Source organism: Trachemys scripta, chromosome 4, assembly GCF_013100865.1.
Source record: "Trachemys scripta elegans isolate TJP31775 chromosome 4, CAS_Tse_1.0, whole genome shotgun sequence".
Classification (NCBI taxonomy): Eukaryota; Metazoa; Chordata; order Testudines; family Emydidae; genus Trachemys; species Trachemys scripta.
In genome coordinates, this window is record NC_048301.1 from 66407796 (window position 1) to 66435649 (window position 27854).

General features: G+C 41.8%; 1 protein-coding gene across 2 annotated transcripts in view; it reads left to right on the top strand.

Annotated features, from left to right (window-relative positions):
* LOC117876851 (cytochrome c oxidase assembly protein COX16 homolog, mitochondrial) overlaps nt 1–21136 on the top strand; it is a 75851-nt gene extending 54715 nt beyond the window's left edge. For both annotated transcript variants that reach the window (XM_034769306.1, XM_034769307.1), the window contains one exon: nt 20777–21136. In XM_034769306.1, the coding sequence (XP_034625197.1) occupies nt 20777–20893 (117 nt within the window). In that variant the 3' untranslated portion in view covers nt 20894–21136. The remainder of the gene's footprint in view (nt 1–20776) is intronic.
* The last annotated feature ends 6718 nt before the right edge of the window (nt 21137–27854 follow it).

Sequence of the window (27854 nt, forward strand, 5' to 3'; positions counted from 1 at the left end):
CAAAGTATTACAGGAAGGTGAAGCTGGGCAGCAATTATGGCACAAGCTCCTAAGATAAATTCTGGCAATAGAGCTTTAGTACAAGGAGGAAGGTTCTTACTTTCCCAACAAGACTTTTCTCTCTGTTGAAAATGTTGGCTTATCCAAGCCTTTGTTTCCGTTAGGCTAGGGTAAGCCACCCAGAACTTACACTGAGTGCTCTCTCCACTAGTTGATTAAGAGCAGGCCATGCCGGAAAGAACTTAATATTCTTGTACCACACATTCCTGCCAGGATGCTGGTTATTATCTATAAAGCCCTAATTAGCCTAGGGCACAGCTAGTCCAGGCACTGTCTCCCTTTCTGACCTGCCACCCAATCTGTGCTTGTCCTGAACATTTAAGTTAACCATCCTATAAATGAGGTTTGATCGGGCCAGGACTTCTCAGTAGCTGGCCCTCACCTCTTGAATTCACTATTGCTAGATATTCACGAAAGCCCCAGTCTGGCCACATTGATAACCCAGTATAAGACACGTCTCTTTGTACTAGACTTTCCATAAGTGCCAACTCTTTCTTCACTTGCTGAGTGGCAGCCTCCTTTTCATCTCTATCCTTAGTGCTTAAAGTGTCATTGGCTCCCCTTAGATAGAACTTTTTCTGGGAGGGTTGATATTTATCTAAGCCATCTACAGTGTTACTGTGATCAGGATCATACAAATGCCTGAAATAAATAACCTCCTCTCTCCCCCTCTTCAAAATGGAGCTATCCATAATGGTTTGCAGTTCATTTGCTCTTCTTGGTGTTTTTATCTCTGTGCCACAGGGACTGATTGATTATTACCACATTTCAATGCCAGCATTATGCATTATCTCAGCCACCAGAGAATACAGTGAAAAAATGTGCCCCCGTGGGGAATCACTAAGTCTTTGGTATAAAGTATCTTGCAGGAAAAATTTTAATACAGTGGATGGGGATTTAGCCACACAGCTAAATCTCTAGGCATTCCCCTAATTGACTGCCCCTCAAGGAAGTGCACCAGGGCCGCTAGTTCCACATAGCCCAGGAGCTATCATTTGAGTAATGGTGTAAAGTGGTCTTTCACAGTTGTTTCCTTGTAGTTGTGTTACCATGTTCATTCTTTACTCTTTTTTGTGAACTCCTTAAGCATTACTTTGAAAATGTATTATTCTAGTGAGTTTTGGCCATGTCCACATGCACGGTTTCATTGTTGCCCTGGATTTGAGGGTTGTGTATACCCCAGAATGTGATTAAGCTAATTGCAACCATATTATGTGTACTTAGCTACTCTAAAGTATTGAAATAGAACACTGCATAGTTAAGGGTTAATTTGGAGATAGGCTTTTAAAAACAAGGTTAAAATGTAGCTGGCAGTTTTTGCTAATCAAATTTTTTTTTTTAAGTAAATAAAAGCCTTGAGTCTAAACGCCTCTAATATTAAAAACTTATTAAAAGTTAGAAGAAATAATGATCCAGTTGGGTCATTCTGATCTATGTCTTTTGTAAAAGTTAGTTATAAAAATTTAGCTAATAAAGTGTACTTTGCAGCAGTCCTCTGAAGCCATTTTGAGAGACCTATTTCCTGACACTTTTTCTCCATGGTGGGTGAGCAACTGGCCAGTGCAAACCTGCTGTTGTTTACTCAATACGTTCATAAGAACATAAGAACGGCCATACTGGGTCAGACCAAAGGTCCATCTAGCCCAGTATCCTGTAATCCGACAGTAGCCAAGGCCAGGTGCCCCAGAGAGAATGAACAGAATAGGTAATCATCAAGTGATCTCATACCCTGTTGCCCATTCCCAGCTTCTGGCAAACAGGCTAGGGACACCATCCCTGCTCATCCTGGCTAATAGCCATTGATGGACCTATCCTCCATGAATTTATTTAGTTCTTTTTTGAACCCTGTTATAGTCTTGGCCTTCACAACATCCTCTGGCAAGGAGTTCCACAGGTTGACAGCGCGTTGTGTGAAGAAGTACTTCCTTTAGCTTGTTTTAAACCTGCTGCCTATTAATTTCATTGGGTGACCCCTAGTTCTTGTGTTATGAGAAGGAGTAAATAACACTTCATTATTTACTTTCTCCACACCACTTATGATTTTATAGACCTCTGTCATAGCCCCCCCGAGTCATCTCTTTTCCAAACCGAAAAGTCCCAGTCTTAATAACCTCTCTTCATATGGCAGCCATTCCATACCCCTAATAATTTTTGTTGCCCTTTTCTGAACCTTTTCCAATTTCAATATGTCTTTTTTGAGATGGGGAGACCACATCTGCATGCAGTATTCAAGATGTGGGCATACTGTGGATTTTTATAAAGGCAATATGATATTTTCTGTCTTATTATCTATCCCTTTCTTAATGATTCCCAACATTCTGTTCGCTTTTTTGACTGCCGCTGCATATTGAGTGGATGTTTTCAGAGAACTATCCACAATGACTCCAAGATCTTTCTCTTGAGTGGTAAGAGCTAATCTAGACCCCATCATTTTATATGTATAGTTGGGATTATGTTTTCCAGTGTGCATTACTTTGCATTTATCAACATTGAATTTCACCTGCCATTTTGTTGCCCAGTCACCCAGTTTTGAGAGATCCTTTTGTAGCTCTTCACAGTCTGCCTGGGACTTAACTATCTTGAGTAGTTTTGTATCATCTGCAAATTTTGCCACATCACTGTTTATCTCTTTTTCCAGATCATTTATGAATTTGTTAAATAGGACTGGACCCAGTACAGACCCTTGGGGGACACAACTCTCTCCATTCTGAAAACTGACCATTTATTCCTACCCTTTGTTTCCTATCTTTTAACCAGTTACCAGTCCACAAGAGGGTATACATTTAAGTGGAGCCTCTATTATGGTGTCTTTAAAAAGTTTCCATGCAGCTTGCAGGGATTTTTCTTTTGGTGCTGTAGCTTTTAATTTCTGTTTAACTAACCTCCTCATTTTTGTGTAGTTCCCCTTTCTGAAATTAAATGCTACAATGTTCGGCCACTGCGGGTGTTTTTCCCGCCACAAGGATGTTAAAGTTAATTATATTATGGTCACTCTTACCAAGCGGTCCAGCTATAGGCACCTCTTAGACCTGATCCTGTGCTACATTTAGGACTAAATCAAGAATTGTCTATCATCTTGTGGGTTCCAGGACTAGCTGCTCCAAGAAGCAGTCATTTAAAATGTCAAGAAACTTTATCTCTGCATCCCATCCTGAGGTGACATGTACCCAATCAATATGGGGATAGTTGAAATCCCCCATTATTATTGAGTTTTTTATTTTCATAGCCTCTCTAATCTCCCTGAGCATTTCACAGTCACTATCAGCATCCTGGTCATCTAGTTGGTAATATATTCCTACTGCTATATTCTTATTATTCAAGCATGGAATTACTATCCATAGAGATTCTAGGGTACAGTTTAGTTCATTTAAGATTTTTACTTCATTTGATTCTATGCTTTCTTTCACAGATAGTGCCACTCCCCCATCAGCACGACCTGTTCTGTCCTCCTGATATGTTTTGTATCCTGTATTACTGTGTCCCATTGGTTATCCTCGTTCCACCAAATTTCTGGGATGCCTATTATATCAATATCCTCATTTAATACGAGGCACTTTAGTTCACCCATCTTATTATTTAGACTTCTAGCATTGGTATATAAGCACTTTAAAAATTTGTCACCTTTTAGCTGTCTCCCATTACATGATGTAATTGAATGAGACTTTTTTTCATTTGACTGTTTCTCATCTGATCCTACCTGTATTTTATCATTTTCCATACTCTCCTTCTTACTAGGACACAGAGTCTCCATTAGTAGATCCTCCCCTAAGGGATGTCTCTGTCCGAACCATGTGCTCCTCCGCACCTGTTGGCTTTCCCCCAGCCCTTAGTTTAAAAACTGCTCTACAACCTTTTAAATTTTAAGTGCCAGCAGTCTGGTTCCAGATGTTAGGTAAATATCTGGGATGTTCTAAACCTATTGCTTATGTCTGTGTGTGCTTAAATCTAATAAACTGCAGTTTTAGATAGAGCACACTTACTTTCATAAATCTTTTATCAGATGGAATTGCTGTGCTCCCATTGATTTATTCCTGACAGCGCCTGGAGTGAAATAGTTAAGTTACCCCTGTTGGGGGTTCTAAAAACCCTAAGTAACAGTATCTGTGTTTGAAATGCTTTTCAAGCATGATTCCAGAAGAACACTGTTATAACGTAGTCTGTAATCTGCACATCAAGGAGTTGTTATTAAACGTTTATATAATACTCTAAGTGTACATGGCACCGTGCAGTATTAGGTGGGGGCCAAACAGTGAACCAGTCCCTGCTCTGAAAAACATACTGTCTAAGAGCAAAAGGGAAACTAAATGTACAAGACAATAGTGGGGATTGGCCTTTAGAGCTTGGATGCTTCGTGAAGGAGATTGAAGAAGTTTTTAGCATATAGCAGTAGGGGGTTCATTGCAAGCATTAGGACAGCATGGAAGATGTTGTGGAGTTGGAAGGGGCTAAGATAACACATAGGTTGGAGAAGAGGAAAACTTAAATTGAAATCAGGAGTAGATGTAGGAGAAAATGAGGCAAGTTAGAGTTGTATACAAGGGCAGAGTTGAGGAGAAGCTTGAAGTTTGATGTAGAAGAGAGTGGAAGCTAATGCAGAGATTCATGGATGGGGAAGGACAAGGTCAGAGTAACAACAAGGAGTCTGGTGGCACCTTAAAGACTAACAGAGTAGTGGGAAATAAAAACTAACTTGTTAAACTATTCTGTAGACATGCTCATGGAGTAGACTATAGCATACTTTCCACTAAAGAGATTACTTTAAAAAAATCCCTGTTCACACTGGATGCTAACTACAATTAGAAGGGTTGTTTGAGTAAAGAGATAGGAAACCAGGTGGATGAGGTAATATCTTTTATTGGACCAACTTCTGTTGGTGAGAGAAACAGAAGTTGTTCCAACAAAACATACTGCCTCACCCGTCTTGTCTCTCTAATATCCTGGGACCAACACAGCCACAACAGCACTGCGTACAGCGCTGGGCAGTAGGAGGCAGGAGACAAGAGGGCCCAAATTTTAAAATGTATTTAAGTGTTTTAGGCTACTAAGTGCCTAAATCCCTTTTGAAAATGAGACTTTTGCTCCTGAATCAGTTAGGTGTTACAATACTGAGCACAGTAATGCTTACATACCTTCAAAAATGTGGGCCGCGATCCATTATCACCTGTCACTCTCTTGCTTTGTGATCTTGTGCAAATCACTTATCTTCTGTCTGCTTCATATTACCCTTCTGTAACAAAACAAAAGCAATAGTAGTAGTAATAATAATCATTAATATGGGGAATAATAATGTTTACCCAGCAATGCAAGATACATTGAACCACACAATTAAACAGTGCATTGCAGCTGTTTTAGAGCATGATTGGATCTGATTTGTCCAGATTTGGCAATGACCAAGAGTGTCATATTTACAATAATGTAAAAATGTTTCACAGTGAGATTAGAATGGTCCAGAGACTGTCTAGTTTCTGTCCTGAAGCCTGCCTGCACTAAGTGCCATCTTGCCAAACTTTACCCAGTTCATATGCCATCACATTCTGGGATGAAATCCAGACCAGTGCGGGGCTGCGTCATGCCTGCCATGGAACCTTGGGTGTCTTGCAATGCTTTGCTGTTACACCTCCCAACCTGGGCTGTTCCCACCAGCCTACCAGCAAGCAGGTCAGTGTGTGTGTGTGTGTGTGTGTGTGTGTGTGTGTGTGTGTGTGTGTGTGTGTGTGTGTGTGTGTGTGTGTGCGTGCTAGACAGCCCTGGTTCTGCAGTTCTCACCCCAGCAGCCCATCTACAGCCCCACTCTGGCTTCCACTAGCCTTGGTTACTACTTGTAGGGTGACCCTAGCCCACTCCCTGTCCTGAATTTTCCCAAAACCATGTGCTCTACAGTGTCCAGCCCTGGACAGTTCAGAGAAATAATATGGTTCACTTGTTCCTCTAAAGACACAACACACATCACAGCTTATTGACTCAACTGGGGTTAATACATCCTTCCCTTTAAACACCGCAGTAAATTGGTTTATAGTAAAATAAAACAATTTTATTAATAATAGGACATAGGTTAAGTGATGCTAAGTAAAAAGAATAAGGTTAGAAAGGGTTACAAGCAAATAAAAGTGAAAACACACATCTAAGAGTCTAAAAATTAATCTAGCAAGATACAGCCTTTGTTCAAGATGGTTTCCATCACCAGTCATGCTTCTTCCCAGCCATGGCTAACTTTCCTTCAGTCAGGAGCTTCCAAAAAGGTACATGGCACTGGCTTCCATTGTCATCTTAGGTAAAAGATCTTTGCTTAAACAGGCTTCTCACCTCTATTCAGTTTCAGAGACTTCAACCCCCCCTTGTTTGAAGGACCCATCTTTCTCAGCTTGCAAGAGCTCTGTTCCCTTGTGTCTGTCGAGCAATGGATACCCAAAAATGATTTTTTGCCCTTGCTTATATCTCCCAAAGCTCAATGGCCAAGAGACAGGAAGCTCTTCTGTGTGTTCTGCTTGCTGTGTCCACTAAGAAGCTGACCTCATGCTATTCTCTTCCCCATTCTGATTTCTATGCAAATGGGGCTTCTGTTGTTTTGATTCTATTATGCTTAATTTACAGGAGACAGGTAAATGTCTGCCTCCATTCCTTGTCTGGGCGGGAACTTCCTTTGGCCACACACTTTAAAATATAATATCAAAAATTAGCTGGAGTATCCTGCTAATTCTCATGGATGAATTTGAACAAACTCTATATATGGACTACCTATTTGGACTATAACCTGATGACGTGATTCTGGCAATAACTTTTTGCAACTCGGCAGCTCGCACCCTCTACCATGAAACTGACCTAAGAACTTTATTCATATCTGTATGTGTAATGACCTTTTAACCAATACTCTTTCTCGTTTTTCTTTTTTTTTATACATCTTAGTTTAGTTAATAAGCATTGGCTGCAAGCGTGTATTAGGACAAGATCTGAAATATTCATTGATGTGGTGGGTAATGTGTCTGATCCCTTGGGATTGGTAGAACTTTATATCTGATTAACAAGATTTTCAGTAATCCTCATCATATTTTATTTGGCTGTCTGGGTAGAAGCCCAGGAAGCTTTAAGAGAGCTGCGGTTTTGGCTTCTGGGTAACCAGTAAGGTATTGTAGAAGCTGTTTTGTTGCTGGCTTGGTGAATCTCCTTATTGGAATAACCACCAGTTTGGGGGATCGTCTGTCCCGTTCTTTGCACTTAACCCTGATTGAGCAATTTCACTGGCCCCTCCAAGGCACCAATGGTCACAGTTTGTTTACTGCATGTATGTAAATTGAGGTAAATGCAAATTCCTTTGTTTAGGATAGACAATTCACCCTGACATACCTGGTTCACACAGACTTTAGTTATAATTCCAGCATATATTCATGACTCTTAATATGCATTCCGTACATATATATCATAAGAATATTAATGATCAGTAATTTATTAGTTTTCAAATGATACCTCACGAGGCATATTTTTTTTACAAAGATTATTACAATAGTTTGTAGGGTATGAATACAAGGGTGCTTAGTGTCACACATATCCATGGCTCATAGCGATTCCCTGTGATAATCAGTGAAATCACAATGTGACAGATGTTAGTATTAAAATGCACGTTTAATTCCTTCCCTATTCTTGTATGGGGAAAGGAGAAATTGTCTTCCCAAATGGATATGACACATGTGGAGGAGTAGATGGAAAAAGATGAGGCAACAATTCAAGTGTGTGAAAACCAGACTATAGGAAATAACACTTTTGACGTTGCACCCCGTAATTCTTTATGGAAATATGCTTACGAATGTGTAGATGACAGAACTGGAATGTGTTTTATGCTACATATGCCATGTAACATATTTCTGTAAAGGTTCTGATCTACTGAATATATTCATCCTATTTGTATGCATGTGTTTTTTTCGTATTCAAAGTTATGAATATTGGCTGTGTACTTATTTAAGTAGCCTTAGTAAAGCATTTGGTCCGCTTCTTGAGAAAGGAATGTGCAAATTAAGTGCCCAATCAAGAAACACTTAACTGACAATGGATCTTGGAAGACTCCAATCCACATAAGTCTTCCTGGAGCCATTCAAGATAGCATGTGGGCAATGGCTGCTGCCTGTAAAAACTGAGTCATGCATGGACATGTGACTCACCCATGTGACTCCAAAACTCCATCTTGGAGCTGGATTTTGCATAGGAGAGAGGAGGGGGTCTCCACCCACAAGATAGTCTATTTAAGCCCCTGAGAGACCCCTCCCTTTTGTCTTCAGCTGGCTCAATAGATAGGTATCTTTTGGGGGTGGAGAGACTAATAGAAACTGGAACAAAGGACAGTAACCATGGGAGTGTGAGTGATTGCTGGACCCAGACTAGAAGGAGGTTATTCTGTAAAAGAGGCTTATTGGAACATCTGAGGGTGAGATTTTTATCTGTATTCAGCTTCTTACTGTATTAGGTTTAAACTTGCGTGTTTTATTTTATTTTGCTTGGTAATTCACTTTGTTCTGTCTGTTATTACTTGGAACCACTTAAATCCTACTTTTTGTATTTAATAAAGTCACTTTTTTACTTATTAATTAACCCAGAGTATGAATACCTGGGGGGGAAACAGCTGTGCATAGCTCTCTATCAATGTTATAGAGGGCGAACAGTTTGAGTTTACTCTGTATAAAGCTTTATACAGGGTAAAATGGATTTATTTAGCATTTGGATCCCATTGGGAGCTGGGTGTCTGAGTTTTGGAGACAGGAACACTTCTTAACCTGTTTTCAGTTTAGCCTGCAGCTTTTGAGGGACCTGGTCTGAGTTTGTAACAAGCTAGCATGTCTGGCTCAAACTGGCAAGGTTCTGGAGTCCCAAGCTGGCAGGGAAAACAGGTTAGAAGTAGTCTCAGCACATTAGATGGCAGTCCCAAGGGGGTTTCTGTGATCCAACCCATCACAACACTGATTATATTTTTGATGAAAAAGACGTTGTACTTTATAGTGACAATTAGGAATACGGGAGTATAAAGTAGTTAGTAAGAGCATTCAGTTGTAGGGAATCCCAGTTGCTGATGAGGGGAGTGGATCGTGCAGGGTTCCGCCCCGCTCCGCAACACACACAAATTAATCCCACTTACTATGGGAATTGAATGTTCTGTGAGTTCGTTCATTCATAAGGGTTGGGCCTGGTTAGTGCTTAGGTTGGGAAACTGTTGTGGTAAGTCAGGGTGTTTCAGGAAGTGTACAGTAGTTGGTGATTTAGTCCATAGCATGCTCCCCTGGATCAGTACAGAGCCAGTGTCTCGGTGTAGTGCTCAGGTGCACTGTGCTGCTAAAAGTGCCATTTTACAGCTGTGTCATAACTCCCCACCCCAAAGTCCTGACCCCCTTTTCTAACAAAAGGGACTGTAACCACTATCACTTGACCAAATTCCACTTTAGGTAATTGCATTCCTCCTTCCTAAATTCCCTCTATAGCTCCAATTCTTGTATAGAATTAAATGGCTGCCTGGTTCCATCCCAGATGTGTCTACAAAGGTGAAGTGATTGCAGTATCCTTTTGGATCCCTCAGAAAGAAAGGTACAATTTATTTGCAAGCAATATTTATTTATTTTATTTTATTTTATTTTATTTACTTATTCTACATCCTGCACAGCTTGAGGGTGCCACCCAGAAATCTGCCTGAAAAAAGAACGTCCTGGGGGAAAGGGAGCAGTGTTACCAGCCTTATCAAATAAAAAAAACAGAATTTTAGTCAAAATGAAGAAACAAGAGGTGGCATGGAATGGTTGATTTATTTTATATTTTTTTCCCAGGCATTTGCTCAGAAACACAAAGCAAAAGGTGGGCATTGGCATCACTGAAGAAATAATTTATAGCTGGAGGAATTGAAGCTGCTGTGTTGCATCCGGCCAAAATCAGAATTACTAACAGAGACAAAACCTTTCTGTTTTGGGACTATAAATTGTCTAGCAAGCTCCTGGAAGAGATGAGTGGAAAATCTGCAGGAGAGTGTGGATAAGAGACAGAGAGCTAACTAAAAAGACTCAATGTGAGCACTGCCTAAACCAACAGCTGGTCTATAAACAGTAACATCTGAGAAACAGAAAGTGCAGTTTACAAATATAGAGGGGTGAATTGGTTTCTAAGTTATATCTGCTACGTGGGTTTTTTAATTTTTTCTTTTCAAAGCTCTTAATGGCCTAAGTGTAGGCTATATTTAAGCCCCTTTGTTTTCAGTTTAAACCGATTTTTACCAAAAAATTCTGGGGTTTTACAAAAAGTAGTATTCATTTTTTTCTGATTTTCACCCTACTTTTGTATTATTCAAATATATAAAAAATAACTTTTTATTAGGAAAATACATATTGCATGAGATAGATGTATTATGATAATAATTAGTCTGGGTGTATATGCAAAGCTGCCTGTTGAAGTAAGGCTATGTATTAGTCTATACACACAATAAACAAGCAGGCACGCATGCTAGGTCTGAAGTTCATGCACATCTGAACATACTAATGAATCTTATGCCCACCACGTACACATTTCAAGCTTTTATCAGATAACGGTTTAAAGATTTGACACACTAAAATGGGAAGAAAACAAAAATCTGTATCAGAGTATGTTTCAGAACACCGGAAGTATTTGAAAGTTTTTAAAAAACACACAGGAGACAAGGATGGAGTTGAGTGTATGTGCTGCAAATGGTGTGGCCCAATTATAAAATGTAAATATTTATAGGCTAATAGTTCTAAGTCTACAACAGTAAACTCTTTATTCAAATGAAAAGTTTTATTTGGGGATCAGAGATACATTGTTTTCATAAACTCAGAGGGGGCATTGTGGTTTGAGTTCTGTAGCAAACCACATTGATCGAATGGAATTCAAAGCATTAATTTACTGAATACTTTTTTCCCCGTCTTTCCGTCCATCAAAATAAACCCCGATATTTACCCAAAAAAATTAATAGTTTTTTGTACTGATTTTTTACCTGCTTTTGTTGTTGTGGTAATGAACACTAATAAATTAAAAATACATTTATTTTAAATTAAAATAAAAACTGAAAATGAAGGGCCCTAGCTATATTCGAGATCTGTTCCTTGAGCCTTGTCTTATGGGAGCCTGTATTCTGACATGACAGTTTTTAGGGATGCCACCATCATGTATTAGTTTGGCAGGTAATCACCTCTTGCTATAATGGCTCCTTGGCTCACTCCTTGACATGCATCTCAGTCCTTCCCTTCCACTTGCCAGAAGCCCCTGGAAACTTTTATATTACAAAAATTTTCAGAGGTTAAACCTCCTGGTAGCACTCATATGTGAAATGTTTCCCTTTCTTCTTCCTCCCTAGTAGTACATCTTCTGTTTTTAGTATATACATTTGAAAGAGTGTTTTTTAGTTAATTTGTATTGCATCAGTGCCTGGAGATCAGGGATTGGGACTCATTGTGCTAGGCATTGTACACACACAATGAAAAGATGGTCACTGCCTCAAAGAGCTTACAGTCAAAGCAAGATAAAGGAGCAGGTCTTCTCCCTAGTGCCCACCCTTACAAATTCAACTGACTGCAGGGGACCTCTATAGAGGGAAGTGCTGGAGGTATCTGTATTCCTCTCCCCACCTAGGTCCAGGAGAAGGACCTGAGGTGCTCTGCAGATTGTACTCCATCCATACAATTGAACTATGTCCCTAGCCCCCATTCTCCTACCGTGCTCATCCTGCAGTGTATGGGGGATGGGGAAAGACCAGAGAAGCTGCGCAGCAGGGGAGCCTCACACTTTGGCCGACCCCACCCCAGATCTCACGGCACATAGATGCATAGAGAGTACCCATGGAGGTGGACTCCAGGCAGAAAGAGAACACCTCTCAAATGTCTGCCCTGCTGGTTCTGCTGGAAGGGGGCCCTTTAAAGTAGTAAAATACTGGCTAGGATTTACTTCTAAAAGTTTTAATACAATATTAAGATGGCAAGATTAAGCACTCAGAAGTAAAGAAATTCCTTAGCCCCGGTGCACCTGCTGTAAATTTTATGGCACATCTCAGAGACAAAGAGCAATACTTCGGTCTCTTTCTGAGCATTTCTAAGGTCTTGTATCTTAATATGCTAACCTTCCAGAAACAAGGGAAAGAGGAACAGAAAATATTACATATGTGCATCCTGGCCTAGTTAAGGTTGGAACTCACTGAATTTTCAGTGCTTGTTCTTGTAGACTTAACATTGTGTTAATACTACTATTTTGCTTTTAATTTTCCAGATTTTTTGTTTAAGGAAAGAAGATAATGTAGAAGTAAATGGCCAAGTTCTGTCGGCTTTATTACTGGAGCTTGTGAATTCTCTGAACCAAAAGCAATACAGGAATGGCCTTCTGTCACTGCTGATCTCCTGCCGTGTGCGTGTATTCTGGGGCCCTCTGGGGTGTAGGAGGTGAAACCTCTGGCCAATACAGTGTGGAGTTAGTTTAAAAATGGAAAGGCTATGTAACCCCACAGATTACTGAGTGCATTAAATACTCTGGCTATTAAATAATTTGGATCTCCATACAACCGTCCATCCAAGGCTCTCAAAGCAATTTACAAATATTAACTAAGCTTTACACACTCCTGTGAAGGAGGGATGTACTGCCCGTATTTGAGAAATTGATGCACAGAGATAAGGCACAGATTGTCAAAGGTATTCAGGCTCTTAATTTCCACTGATTTCAATAGAAGTTAGGAGCCTAAATACTTTTGAGGATCTGGGCCTAAGTGACGTACCCAAGCTCATGTGCCGAGAGTGAGATCCTGTCCCATTGAAGTTAATGGCAAAACTCCTATTGCCCTCAGTATCATCAGGATTTTACCACAAGTCTTCAGCAGAGCTGAGAAGAGAACCCAGATCTCTTGGATGCTAAGTTAGTTAAGTGCTTAAACCGCAGACTTAGGCACCTAAGTCCCAGTATTAGGCTCCATCACAATCCACAAAAGTCCCACTGAACCCTGTAGGTGCCTAAACTCACTTAGTAGCTAAATGTTCAGGGTAAAAGTTCCCGTAAGTTTGTGCCTCTGGGTATGTGCACTGCTGCTTCCTTCTAGGTGCCCAGTTCCCTATCTCCTATCTAAGACCCACTGCAATTCATGAACCAGGGGAAGATAGGCAGAGGAACACCTAATGCACTCACTGGCCCAATCTGGTAAGCATGCAGAGAGGCTGCCCACTGGCTTGGGTTCCATTCAGAATTGGAGGCCAGGGAAAGAAGGTGCCCTCCTTATAACTTTTAGCTCAGTAGTTAGATCACTCACCTGGAATGTGAGGAAGAAAGGATTTGAACAGGCAAGTGCTCTAACCACTGAGCTGGGGGATATTCTTATGTAGGGCTCTCTGTCTCGCCTGTCAAAGCTATTCTGTGTAGCATATAATTAGTCACAGTGCTGTAACACTCAGCCGGAGAGTGCAAGAATGACTTTGTAACCTGGTGGACAGGGCACCCATTTCGGAGGTGGGTGACCCAGGGGTCCAGTCCCCCTGCTCCAATAACTCTTTAATTATCTCCCATCAGCAGCTTCCACTGGCTATCTGAGCTGGCTCTCTGCCTATTGTGCTGTCTTTTGTGGATCGCATTCTTAGGCACCCATCTCTTCTCATTTGTTGTCTAGGGAGCATAAGCACCTAACTCGGGCTCTGTGGATTGCAGTGTTGTTCCAGTAATTTTCTAGGTGCCTCACCTAGAAATGCTGTAACGCTTAGCGTCACGCTGCCTAAGTTCCTTTGTGGATCCAGGTCTAAATCCTGTGCTCCAATCCCACAACCATTCTTTCCTTCACTAAATAAAAACCTTACTTCAGACTTTGCATTCTCTTTTCTCTGAACTTCTTCAGCCCTTGTCAACTTGCATTATACATGAATAACATAAAACTACAAAGAAACACCCTCTGGTTAAAAAGAATTACTCCATGCAGCTTTCCAGTCTGAGCAGGATTAATCACAGATAATAATTAAATACAAAGTGATAACCCTTAAATCACTAAACAAATGTGGCAGCAAACTTTTCTAAGGAAAATAAAAAGAGCAAAGAGATTGCCTTGTGAAAGATTTCCTGCAAAAACAGAGCTTCATTAGTGCAATAAGGTGGAGATTTTAAACACCCATTTTAACTCTGTCCCCCTACATCTATACGTTACAATAGGGTCTTTCATTACACGTGCTATAGCCCTGGAAGTAATTTGTTGCTCTAACACGTACCGAGCTGATTTGATGCAGTTCTCTTCCCTGCTCCTTTTAACTGTGAAAATGCTCCTCTCTTTGTAATCTTTCCATCTTTATCTGAAATTTTACATGCCAGTTACCATAGTGACAGGCAGTAATTGCCCCTTTTGATTTATGTATAGGCGTTTCTGGGGTGCTTATCACCAAAGTATCTGAGCACCTCACAAGCCTAATGAAGTAAGCCTCCTAACACCCTTCTCAGAGAGGCAAGTTTTTATTGTCTCGTTTTTACAGGTGAGATAGTGAAGCACAGAGACACTATAGTCACAGTTGTAAATGACCACTGATTTTGGTGGCCAACTTGAAATAACTTGGCCTGATTTTTCAGAGGTGCTGAGCGCTCCCAGGTCCAAATGAATTTTTATTGACTTCAGTTTGCTCTTTGTGGTGTGGAGGCTTGCCCTCTACGGACAACATATACCCAAACTCACAGGGTAATGATTTTCAAACACCATCAGTCTGGACCAGATTTGAACCAGTGAGCTGGGAATGAATGATTCCCTAGGCCACTTCCTGTCCCTTTACCATCCAGCATCCCTAATATTGAAACCTGCTTAACAGGAGTCTTATAAAAGCAAAATGTGTAGTGAGCAGCTGAATGCTTGGTTAGCCACACCAGCTACTCACAGAGCTGCAGCTTTCTTCTAGTTACAGCTTGTCAGCCAAAGACTTTTAAGAGGCATTTTTAGCTGGTTTATTTCAGAGTAGCAGCCGTGTTAGTCTGTATCCGCAAAAAGAACAGGAGTACTTGTGGCACCTTAGAGACTAACAAATTTATTAGAGCATAAGCTTTCGATGCATCCGAAGAAGTGGGCTGTAACCCACGAAAGCTTATGCTCTAATAAATTTGTTAGTCTCTAAGGTGCCACAAGTACTCCTGTTCTTTTAGCTGATTTAGAAAGAGAATCAGTAGGTTTGATGTACTACATTGCTCTAACTTTAAACAATTAATTTTCAGTATCCTTTGGGCTATTTGAGACAAGTAGCAAAAGGGATGTCAATCTGATCTGGTTAAATCTCCTTCAGTGATTGACTGTTTAGTGGATTGAATAGTGCAGGGGATTGGTAGCAGAGTAGAGAGCCTTTCACCTCTAGACAGCCAGTTTGTATAGATCTCAAGTTGGGAGTGTCTGAAAGTAGTTTGCCATTTGTATGTGGTACTTCTGTGAAATTAGGGGGTCTCAGTCTTGGTCCTAATGGACAGGTGTCCACATCACAGCTAGCACTAATTGGCATACTCAGCAGAAAAGCCAAAGACTGAGTGAACTTGGGGGTTGAGCTACCCTCTCACCCAAAGATGTGGTCCTGCTACATGGTTGTGCGCCAGTCTGAGGGAAGCTTGTAATGCCGCTGCCTGTGCTGTTCCTATTCAGTGGACAGAAAGAGGACTTAACTCTTCAGGGTTGTCAGGCTTATTTAAGAAAAATAAAAATAGCACAGTAACAGTTGAAGGCCAAATTGCCCAGCACTGGCGCAGTCATTTACCTCTGTACAAAGTGGGTGTGAAAGGCTCTCACCAGTGGGAGTGAGTGAGTGGAGAGTTCTGGTTTAGTAGAGTTGTACCCACATTTTGCACAGATGTAAATAACTACAGGTGCTAAGCCGTAGAGAATCGGGACTTTTTTCAGGTCCATTTTCATAGCTGATGTTCCTTCTTACCTTTACCTGAATAAAAAAGGACCCCTTTTCTTTTTAAAACTTTTATGACATAATCAGATTTGGGAAATTGTATAGCTTGGCTGTTCAGAAAGTATAACTGATTGGATACATGTCCCTTCTAGACTTACAATAGTTAAGGCTACGTTATTGTCACGGATATTTTTAGTAAAAGTCCCGGACAGGTCAGGGGCAATAATGAAAAATTCACGGAAGCCCGTGACCTGTCTCTGACTTTTACTAAAAATACCCATGAGAAAATGGGTAGCCTGGGCAGCTGGGAGGGGAGGGGCTGGGAGCTCCAGGGTCCCCTCCCACTGCAGCTGTGAGCGGCCTGGGTCCCTTTTGCTGCCCATGGCAGCGGAAATCCTGCCTGCTGCTGGGAGCGGCGGGGGTCCCTCTTGCTACCCCTGGTGGCCGGGAGCTTCGTGGATCCCCTCTGCCTCCCGCAGTCCATGGGAACGGTGGGGATTCCCCCTGCCACCAGGTCCCCCCTGCTGCCCACGGGAGCTGGGAGCAGCGGGGGGTCCCTCTTGCTGCCCACAGTGGCCAGAAGCGGTGGATCCGCCCTGCCTCATGTCTTTGGAAGTCCTGGATTCCTTGACCTCCAAGACTAAATCGCAGCCTTAATAATAGTTACAGATTCTGCCATGTGTCCTTAAGAAGCTACTCTCCCTAGACTTGCAATGAGGCATCAAATGAACTCTTTATTGTGAATGTCACAAGCTATTAATGATGTTCATGAATGTAACACCTGAACAAACAAATGTATGGTTTCTCTGTGCATTGATTAGATTTATAACTCCTTAATTTTAACTGACAAGGATAAACTCAGTTAGTAGACCTCATCAATTGTATAGTTTAATCTACTTATTTACTCTGACTATACTCATCCCTTGTATGTTAAGTCATTCATTATGTAATTCATAATGTCTTTTTCAGGAACCCTGATACCACTAAATTTGGAACAAAGACTACCGAAATTTTCTTGTTTTCATTTCCTTAGATACTGTACATATTTGAAACACCCTGTGCTGTAAGTAACCCTTTGTCTTGAGAGTGACCCCTTCAAAGCCTTCCTAAGGTTTCCAATACAATTGAGTATGACCTTTAGTTAAAGACTATCCTCTATTAGGTATTCTGCTTGTGTTGGTCCCTTAGCTAGTCTCTTCAGATACTGTAAGTTTCACTGAATATATTTCACTTTCAGTAACTGCTTATTGAAAATATCTCTGAACATTTCTAGAGCAGGCATTGTGGGTAGAGAATCTAAACTTACAGCTGCACTGTATATGTGTTTTATAAAGTCAGAATGCTTTCCCTTTGTAAAGCACAAGGTTCTTTGCAGTCTATTTTCTTTGAATCTTCCGTTTGAGTCAGGTGTTAAATTCGGTCTCTTGTAATCCCAGTGATGGCTGCTGACGCATGGGATGATGGGGCACCTTCCCTAAACTCCCTCTCCTCCTCCTCCCTAGTCAGTTCAGATTTCTTCCAGTGGAAATGAAAGGCTGGTTAATCACAATTTGAATAAAGTAGCAAGGACAGTTTTCAGGAAGTGCTTATGCTAACTCACTCCACTGTATGAAAAATTCAGCTGCTGCTACCTCATATCAAAAGTCTGGTGAATGTATATGCGTGCACAAGTGTTTTCTGTGGGATCTCGCTTAATTTATTTTGAAATCTGACTAATCTCATTGAGATTTCTTCAAGTTGTAGAAGTGTCATGAAGGTTTTGCATAACATGAACTAACAACAGGCCTGTCCTGTTACAGCTGCCAAATTTTTCTGTGACCCTTTTTTTTCTGTGTCCCTCATTGTTTGTCATCCCTATTGACAGTAGGCAAATTAGAATGCAAGCACTGTAGGGCAAGGGTAGTGTCTTCTGGTGTATTTGTAAAGTGCCTATTGCAGTGAGGCCCGGATCCTGAGGCGGGGGTTGGGTCCCACTACAATATGTATCATTAATAAGGCTATGTTAATGTCACAGAGGTCATGGAAATCACAGAATCCGTGACTCCGAGACCTCTGTGACATTCTCTGCTTCAGTCCCAGGGCTGCAGGACTCCGGAGCTGACAGCCAGTGGAGCCCTGGGCAGGGTTCTGGTGACAAGCCATAGGAGGCCCCCTGCAAAGTTCCAGTGACAGGTGACAGACTCCTGAGGGGGCCCGCCTCAGGGTTCCAGCAACAGGCAACAGCCTTGTGTGGCAGGAGGGGGACACCTCGGGCAAGTAGCTGGGGTGTTCCGTTTTCTCTTTGGGAAATATGGTCACCCTGCAGCTCCCAGCTGCTGTGGGCGGAGGGGGAACCCCACAGCTCCCAGCCACCACAATGGTGGGGGAAACCATGGAGCTGCAGCAGCAAAAGTCACAGACAGGAAGGACATGGCTTCCATGAATTTTGGTTTATTGCCCGTGACCAGTTCATAAATTTTACTAAAAATAACCATGACAAAATCTTAGCCTTAATTATTAATAATATACAATCTTCTCCACTTCGGTAACACTCGGAATGCCCCCGTGTCCCATCAGTGTGAAACTTTGGGATGATGGTGCAAACTCCTTCACAGGTCTGCTGGTTAGCAGATGTGAAGCTCCAAATTTAGGAACTTACTGACTAGAGAGAGTCTGTGCCTAGTGGGAAATGGGACTTCCATTTCTCAACTAGCTGCACTGTGAAGAGGTGGGTCAAATTTTGGCCTGGTGTAAACAAGCAGAACTCACATTGTCGTCAGTGGGAGAGGTGCCTGCTTATACCACTGTGGGACTTGGTTCAGAATGTGCTATCTCAAGAATAAAGTGTGGAGAATGGGAGGTGGAGAGCAGGGGAAGTAACAAACTAAAGTAGATGGTCAAGGAGAAAACTTGCGATAAGCAGCTACTTCTCCACTATCTGTGTGCATTAAACTAAAGGAAGAGTCAGCGGAGTTTGCTTCCAGCTTGTTTTCAGTAACTGCATTGAAATTAAACTTTGCACTAAAATGCATTGGATACAGAAACTCTCTTGGCTTTTGTCTTTTACTATTGTAGTTCTTTGACATGGGAACCAGAGAGGCTTTAAAAAATAGTCTGCAAAGGTTCTCTAGCTTCTCTATAGCAAGAACTGCAACGTCCTGTGCCAAAATGCTGTCTTGTGTGTTGCTACAACCATACTCCTGGAGGAATCTGAGCATCCCTTTGCCTTCTGCAACAGCAGTACATTGCAGGGAAGGGCAGGAGGGTATTTCTTCTTTTTACCCAGTCACAGAAATTCATGAAGAATCCAGTTGTGGATGCCCTTGAACAGGGGTGCTAGAGGGGGCTGGGGAAAGATCCTGTCTACTCACCAGAGCACCCGTGTGGGAAATCTAGACATTGTTTAAGTGCTAGGCTGTTTGGCCACTTAACACACCCCAGGCCTGTCTCCACAATGTATTAGTCTGCATTAGAGGGGTGTAAATTCTAGTGTGCACTAGTGTTGATATAAAATTATTCTACTTAACTGCCAAGGGGCAAATTTGTCACGTACACATGGGAGAAAGAAGAAGGGAAAACATCAGCTATAGGTTGTCGTAACTCAGGAAGTTCCTTCGAGAGGAAATGTAGCCAAACTCCAAACCTGGAGACAATGGAACTTTCTGTGCCTGCGTCCTGTAGATAACTAAGTGCTTGGTTTGCAAAATAACTCAAGGAGGGAGCAAGTAGATGAACAATAAGGGGTCATAAGAGGGGCAGATACATGTAGCTTGCTAATTATGTATGGTAATGATAGCATATTTTGGCCAGTCATAGAGCGATAGATTATCATAAGCAACTGCATATAATGCTTCGGTGTAAGTGTTTTCTTTGTTCTTGCTGACTTATGAGCTCGAACCCAATTGCAATTGAAATAAATGGCTCGCCCCTCCTGGGGCTCCTTGCTTGATTAGCTGTGCCCGTCTGTCCTTATTCCTCAGGTGGAATGGACAGGAATTTCTATGACTGTGTGTTGCGCACTAACTGGCCCCCATGGACCCTGCTAGCATGCACTAAAAGTGATTACAGAAATCTTACCACGGTTCATATAGTCCCATTTCAAACAGATTAACGCACACTAAGAAGCTTTTAGTACATGCCAACAGGGTCCACATGGGCCAATTAGTGTGTAACACGCTAATGGACACCCCTCAGTGTGGACTAACACACCATATAGACAAGCCCTGCAGTGTATTCCTCACCCCAAAGGGGGACATGGGTAGGTGGGTTGGGAACATGGCTATAGCCCCATCTCCCATTTGTGGCTTCTGGAATTAGGAAGCACATTCTGGAAGACCGTGCATTCCTCTCTTTTATATCAAAGTAGTATGGAGTGAAGGGGATCATGCTGATTCAAACTCCCTTGAGGCCATCTGCCCTGCACAGGCAGACTACCTCTGGACACCAATGATCAGACATTGTCTTCCCTCCCCTACCTCTCACAAGAGTAGTTCCTTCTGCAAAAGCCAGGTTTTGGTTGTTCTTCGGCATCTTTCTATACCTTGACACCAGAAATTCCTGCAGTCAAAGGAAAAATAGGATAGCTTAAAAAAAAGAAAAAGTAAAGAAGAGAACCTTTTCTGCCTTGTCCAATGGCTCGCTCTTCCCTAGATAGTGAGGAGCAGGTACAGCTACAGTCGTTGCAATTAATATATTTCTCTGTTCTTTCTCCTGTCTGTAGATTTTTTTTCTCCTATAGACTATCATTTGGTCCTGGGTGAAAGTTAATCAGCCAGTGGACGATGTTACATTTGTGATATAGGAAACAAGCACATTTGGAAGAACTCTATTTAAAGCACTGCACTCATGCCCTAACATAGCTTTATGTTTGTTACTGTTTATAGAAACTGAAAAGCTCTGACTTTGATGACTGGAAGAACGTCAGAGGGCCTCGTCCATGGGAGGATTCCAAGTCTCTTCAAGAGCAGCAGCAGCAAGTTCTTCATGCCAAGCCATCTTGACTTGTGCTCTCACTCTGGTATCTTTATAGAATCACTGCTATGCCAGTGACTGGGCTTTCTTGCTTTCTAATCCTGTGTCCAGGGAGAGACATGGGTGGGGAAAAAACAAGTTGAGAGGTGGTTTACTTGAGATCAATCCAAGATGAAATGTTAAATAAAGATCTTTGTTCAATTGCATCCATTTGCATGGAAGCCCATAGACTGTGTATATTCATTCTTAATAAAGATCAGCCTATTCTTTCATTGAGGATGTCAGTGTTTTCCTTCAATATTTTTAATAGCTACTGGTCAAAATCTTGTGTGGGCTTCAGTGAGGGCTGACATCTAGGAATTCAGCCTGTCAGTAGCACAAGTTGTCACCCTAATGAGAGAGCAGTGGTTCTGCAGATGGTTCTAGATGCGTGTGACCAGATGCATGTTGGTGCAGAGAGCTCCTGTGTGATCTCAGGCTCAAGACTTTTAAACATGGGAGGTACTCTACAGACTTAAGAGCTGTTAAGGAACAGCATGCACATTTTTGGATAATAATGCTCTTGTGTTTTATTTCTAGCACCTCACCCGTACACTAATCAGTTCCAGCAGGTAATGGTTTTAATAACTTTCATTCAGCTGTGGTCAGATTTCTGTAATCACTTTATCGATGTGCTGTTGCAGGCAGCAACTTTCCCTGTGGAACATTTCAGTTTAATTAAGAGCTCTTCCTCTTTAAGAGCCTTGCTGTTTTTTATGTGAGCTAGCAGAGCAGAGTGGTAGATTCTTCTTGACCCAATATGAGAAGTCCAAAATCTCCCTAGGACTGTTACAATATACATGTATGTGCACATACATATAGATGTAGGGAAACTGTTTACCTGTAACACTGCTCTACAGCCAAAATGCTTCTGAAATAAATGTAGTCAAACTTTACTAATTCTGGGTCACTGAGAACGAAAATGATGCTTAAAATTGTTGATTGGCTTTAGTTTTAAAGATCTGCTATTGGGTCAGTATATACGACCCTTGACTTGGGAATGGTGGAGGATAAGTGAGTTATAAAGGGAAGGGATCTCAATTTCAACCAGAAATGACTAAAATACATCTTTGACTGGATCTATGAATAAATCTATGACTGGGTTTGGACAGTACTTGCTTTTTAGGCAAAACAATGAATGATGCAATCTGAAGCTGGTATTGCGTCATACATGATATGAATTTCATCATGTTATTCCTAGAAGTCATGGATGATGCAATCATAACGAAGCTTACATCACTCTGCTGAACAAATTGCCCTATATCAGCTCTAGAAGTCATACAGTGTCGTGCTCTCTTATTTGTCAGTGTTTGATTTTGCAAAGGGACACATTTCTGTTTAGCCAAAGTGAGCAGAGATGCCTCATACTTGTGTGAACAGTGCAGATAACTTCTGCTATGTTTGTGGTGAAGTGACTTTTGCATCACAAAAGCGCAGTATAACCACTATGGTTAAGAAAGCCTATCACCTTTATTTTGGCTGCAAAATTGGAGATCAGGACAAGAGGTGGGCCCCACACATATGCTGCAACACTTGTGCAACAAATCTTCGCCAGTGGTTGAACAGGAAAAGAAAATCTATGCCTTTTGCAGTGCCAATGACTTGGAGAGAGCCAACAGATCATACCAGCAATTGTTACTTCTGCATGGTGCCTCCAGTTGGGAAAGGTGTGTCAAAGAAGAAAAAGTGGACTGTGCATTATCCAAACATTCCATCAGCTATACGCCCAGTATCCCACGGAGAAGGACTACCGGTTCCTGATGCACCAGAATCATTCTCACTTGAGTCAGACGAGGAAGAGGATGAAACTTCTGGTCCTGAACCATCAGTGTCACAGGACCCACATTTTCTCCCATCCTCCTCTGAACCACACCTCATAACACAAGGTGAACTGAATGACCTTGTCAGGGATTTGGAACTACCCAAGAGTAAGGCAGAGCTGTTGGGCTCCAGACTACAGCAGTGGAATCTCCTGGCAGGTGATGTTAGGGTTGCCATGTTCCGTGACCGTCAAAAGGATCTTGTCCCATTCTTCTTCATGGAAGGTGATCTTGTAGCCTGCAACAACATTGATGGTGTGATGGCAGCCCTCAACATCGTTCCCGATCCAGATGAGTGGAGACTGTTCATTGATTCATCGAAGACGAGTCTTAAAGCTGTTTTACTGCATAATGGCAATGTTTTGCCATCAATTCCAGTTGGTCATGCAGTCCATATGAAGGAAACCTATGACAACATGAAACAACTTTTGAGGTGCATAAACTATGACCAACATCAGTGGCAGCTTTGTGGCGATTTGAAGGTTGTTGCTCTCTTGCTTGGTCTACAGACTGGATACACAAAGTACTGCTGTTTTCTCTGCGAATGGGATAGTCGTGCAAGAGATTCCTACTACATCAAGAAAGATTGGCCACTCCGACAGTCATTGGAGCCTGGGAGGAAAAGTGTTCAGTATCCGCTACTTGTTGAATCAAGGAAGATTTTGTTACCACCCTTACACATCAAGCTGGGTCTGATGAAGAACTTTGTCAAGGCCATTGACAAAACACAAGCAGCTTTCAAGTACCTCCGTGGAAAATTTCCAAGGTTAAGTGAAGCTAAGATAAAGGAAGGTGTCTTTGTTGGTCCTCAGATTCGTGAACTTCTTCGAGATGATGCATTTGACCATGCGCTGCGTGGCAAGGAAAAGATGGCATGGAAAGCCTTCCAGTTAGTGGCAATACATTTTCTTGGAAATAACAAGGCAGACAACTACAGGTTGTTTGGTGGAAAACCTCCTCAAGGCATACAAAAGCCTTGGTTGCAACATGTCACTAAAGATAAATTTTTTGCACTCTCCTCTAGATTTTTTTCTACCGAACTGCGGAGCAGTGAGCGACGAGCACGGTGAGCGATTTCACCAGGACATTGCAACAATGGAGAAACGCTATCAGGGCAAATAGAGCCCATCAATGTTTGCAGACTATTGCTGGACAGTGACAAGAGATGCTCCATTTAATGGATACAAGAGACAAGCTAAGAAGTGCCGAGTAGACACTGAATAGGACTAAACAATGTACATAATAGTTTTTTGCCTTTTGTTTCATAATAAATTTTATTTCTATAACCCTTTTGCTGATTTTTAAAGTGTTACATAAACAGGACAGGTGAAATATTATCATGTAAAGCAACCATAAACACAAGAAAAGACCTGTGTTTACAATTTATGATTAAAATTCTACTATCTACACAATATACATAGACATAAAATGTAAAAACTTAAATATCTTAGAAACAGTAGCCAATCAGTTGTTTTAATTGTCATATTTGAATTCAGCACATCAAAATACATAATAAATAGCACATTTTATCTCTGAAGCGGACGGCTTCTCAAAAATTGTAGACCAGTGTAATTGGCTTTCTCTACAATCTTCTTTGTGTGAATCTGCACCTTCATGCACTAATATGTAAAAGCTGCTTAGGCAAGTAGTTATGGTAAAGTTTAGAATCTTCTTGCAAAGAATGTCTTTGTAGCTACTTCTGGGTGGTTCCTTTCAGCCACAATGAATCTGTGTCTAAGGTGTTGCAAAAGACATGTAAAACTCCTCTCCTGGAGAGCTGGGTAGTTAAACATGGTCAACAGAAGATGCTACTTTCGGAGCACTCCAGAGACAAGTACATTTAAATCTCTTCAAAACTCAGAGACATGTTCTCTTTAAATCCCTTCCCCAGATAATGTGTCTAATGCACCTGGAATGTCCTCCCCCATCCTGTGTATCATGCACCCTCCCTCAAAACTCACTTTTCTACAGGTTCTCCAACAATGAGCTCCATTCCCAGGCCACACTAATGAAATCTACATTCATTTTAAAGAGGAACTAACATGATACATGCTGCCTGAAATCAGACAACCTCTTAGCCTTAGTGAGGTCTGTTTGTATGCCAGATTTGAACTTTCTGCCATATTTTAGTTATCTATGAAAAAATTAATTTGTGATCAGACTGGGAAATAGTTGGTACGTTTCTGGTCTCATTTGCACTAATGCATCTCTGGAATAACTCTCATCCCTTCCCTTTTTGAAGTATATTTTATCCTCACTTGGCTGCCAAGATCCCCAAGTAGTCCCTAATCCTGCAAACATTTAAATAAATTGGACTTGCATAAAGTTAAGCATGTACATAAATGTTTGCAGATTTGAGACCTAAGTTGGTAAATTTCTCAGGACTGTCTTCTGTGTTTTCCCTGTGATGCATTTATCATACTTATAGCGTCTATAAAATAATAAATAACAGTATAATACATGTATTATTTTTACGATATTATACCTCAAGATGGCTGAATGAAAGTTGCTCAGATTTTTAAAAAAAATTACATTGGACTGAGATGAATGGAATTGGAATGTTGCAATTTTTTGGGAATGTTTAAACAGTGAATTATTACACAGTGTTTTGCTATTTGAACTACAGAAGTCACTCCCAGGGACTGCTGTAATAATGGCTCATACATCTTTCTTATTGCATTTTATCTTAAATAATTTCAGCTCTTATCTTTCATCTATTCAAATAGATTCCTTTCTTCCACCTCTTTCCCATGTACAAGATGCAGTCTTCTGAGAGCAATTTAATATAGTTTTCTAACACATACGACACTTGATCTGGCAAATCGAGGGTGTGAATTCCCAGAGAAGCCAGGTTTACAATGTGACACTGGCACACCAGGTGCCAGCTCATTCTAAGGTCCCTAGGCCTCATTGAACTCTTACAAATGCATAGCTGGAAACCAATCTGGCTTACCTGTGGGTTAGCAGTATCAAAATAGATATTAGAGTTATAACTACGTGTTTAGACTACGGAATGCTTGTAGAATGCTGCATGTATTAATCCTAGTTATAATATTTTCGGTATCCCATATTATAAGGTAGTGTTTAAATATAAAAATGTTTAAGACTGTAAATTCCTCACAGTCAGGGGAGAAGAATTACCAAGTGTGAAATATTAGTTTACCACAAGAGGTGTTATCTCCTGCCATCAGGAAGGACTATTGAATCCAAATGGGCCATTGTGGAACAAAGACTTCCCTCCCTCCCCCCCCCAATGAAGTGGTTGCATGCAGGATCGCTCATCCCATCAGCTTGGATTCCGAGGTAGCAGGGATAAAAATCCCTGACAAGGAGAAACTGGATCTTTTATACTGTCTGGACTCTGAGGGGCAAAGATTTCCAGACATAAGCAGGAGATCCCAACGTTGCTTGGCATGGGTCAGCCCTAAAGGACATATAGAGATGCTTATTATAGAAACTTATATTACCTTTCTAAATCTAAGACTGTAAACTCTTGTATGTCTGTTTTCTGTTTTACCCTTATAAATAATTCTCTTTTCTTAGTTAATAAATCTTGAATTAGTTTATTACAGGCATTGTCTTTGATTTCAGATCTGAGTACAAATGACCTGTGGTAAGTGATTGGGACTAGGAGTAACCTGAATATTGTAGTGATTTTTGGTGTAAAGTGACCATCTATCACGTAGTCCAACTTACCTGGGTGGCAACATCATCCCCCTGGGCATTCCAGTCTATCTGTGACTCCATGGTAAGACTGTTATAGACTCATAGACTTTAAGGTCAGAAGAGACCATTGTGATCATCTAGTCTGACCTCCTACACATTGTAGGCCACAGAACCTCACCCACCCACTCCTGAAATCGACCCACAACCTCTGGCTGAGTCGCTGAAGTCCTCAAATCATGGTTTAAAGACATTAAGTTACAGGGAATCCATCATTTACGCTAGTTTAAACCTGCAAGTGATCTGTGACCCATGCTGCAGAGGAAGACGAAAAGCCCCAAGAGTCTCTGACAAGCTGACCCGGGGGAAAATTCCTTCCTAGTCCCAAATATGGTAAGCAGTTAGACCCTGAGTATGTGGGCAAGACCCTTGGGGCAGATACCCGGGAAAGAATTTTCCATAGTAACTCAGAGCCCTCCTAATCTAGTATCCCATCTCTGGGCGTTGGGGATTTTTCTACTGGCAGTTGCCAATAGGCATATGTCATTGTAGGCAGTCCCATCATACCATCCCCTCCAGAAAGTTATCAAGCTCAGTCTTGAAGCCAGTTAGGTTTCTGCACCCAGTGCTCCCCTTGGAAGGCTGTTCCAGAACTTCACTCCTCTGATGGTTAGAAACCTTTGCCTAATTTTGAGTCTAAACTTGTTGAGGGCCAGTTTATATCCATTTGTTCTTGTGTCCACATTGCACTTAACTTAAATACCAGGGAAGGAGAGGAGTTGTTTATCCCTCTGATGTATTTATAGTGCTTTAGGAGTTCACACTTGTTATTGGGTTGATGAAATCCAATTACAGAACATACAACCAGTCAGGGCCGGCTAGTGGGGGGCAAGTGGGGAAATTTGCACCGGGCCCCGCAGGGGTCCCCACGAGACTGTTGGAGGCTCCCCCCTGCCTCCGCCTTCCCCCATCCCCCAGCGCTTCAGCGCACCGCGTCCAGGAGCAGCCCTGGACAGCGCTGCAGCAGCGTGGCTCGAGCAGGGCCTGAGGTCCTGCTCGGAGCCGCATGGTAAGGAGGTGGGGCTGCGAGCTCTGGCAGGCCTAGCGGCAGGAGCTCCTGGATGTGGCTTGCTGAGGCTCTGAGAGAGGGAGGAGGCGGGGGTAAGCGGCATGGAAAGCCCTTCTGAGCCGGGCACCCCCCGACCCCAAGCTCCCCGCCCGCCCCCACCCCCAGCTCCGAGCCCAGCCCCTCTGAGCCGGGCACCCCCCAACCCAGAGTCAAGCTCCCCACCCAGCCCTGGGCAACAGTAGCACCACCCCCAGGCAGCGACAGCCCATTGGCACCAACCATCACCATCACCCAGCGACAGCCCATTATGTAATTACAAATGTATACATACCATTAAAGCATTTAATGTTTTTAAATAATGTATTTTGTGTATTTTCAAATTATTAAAAATAAATTTTT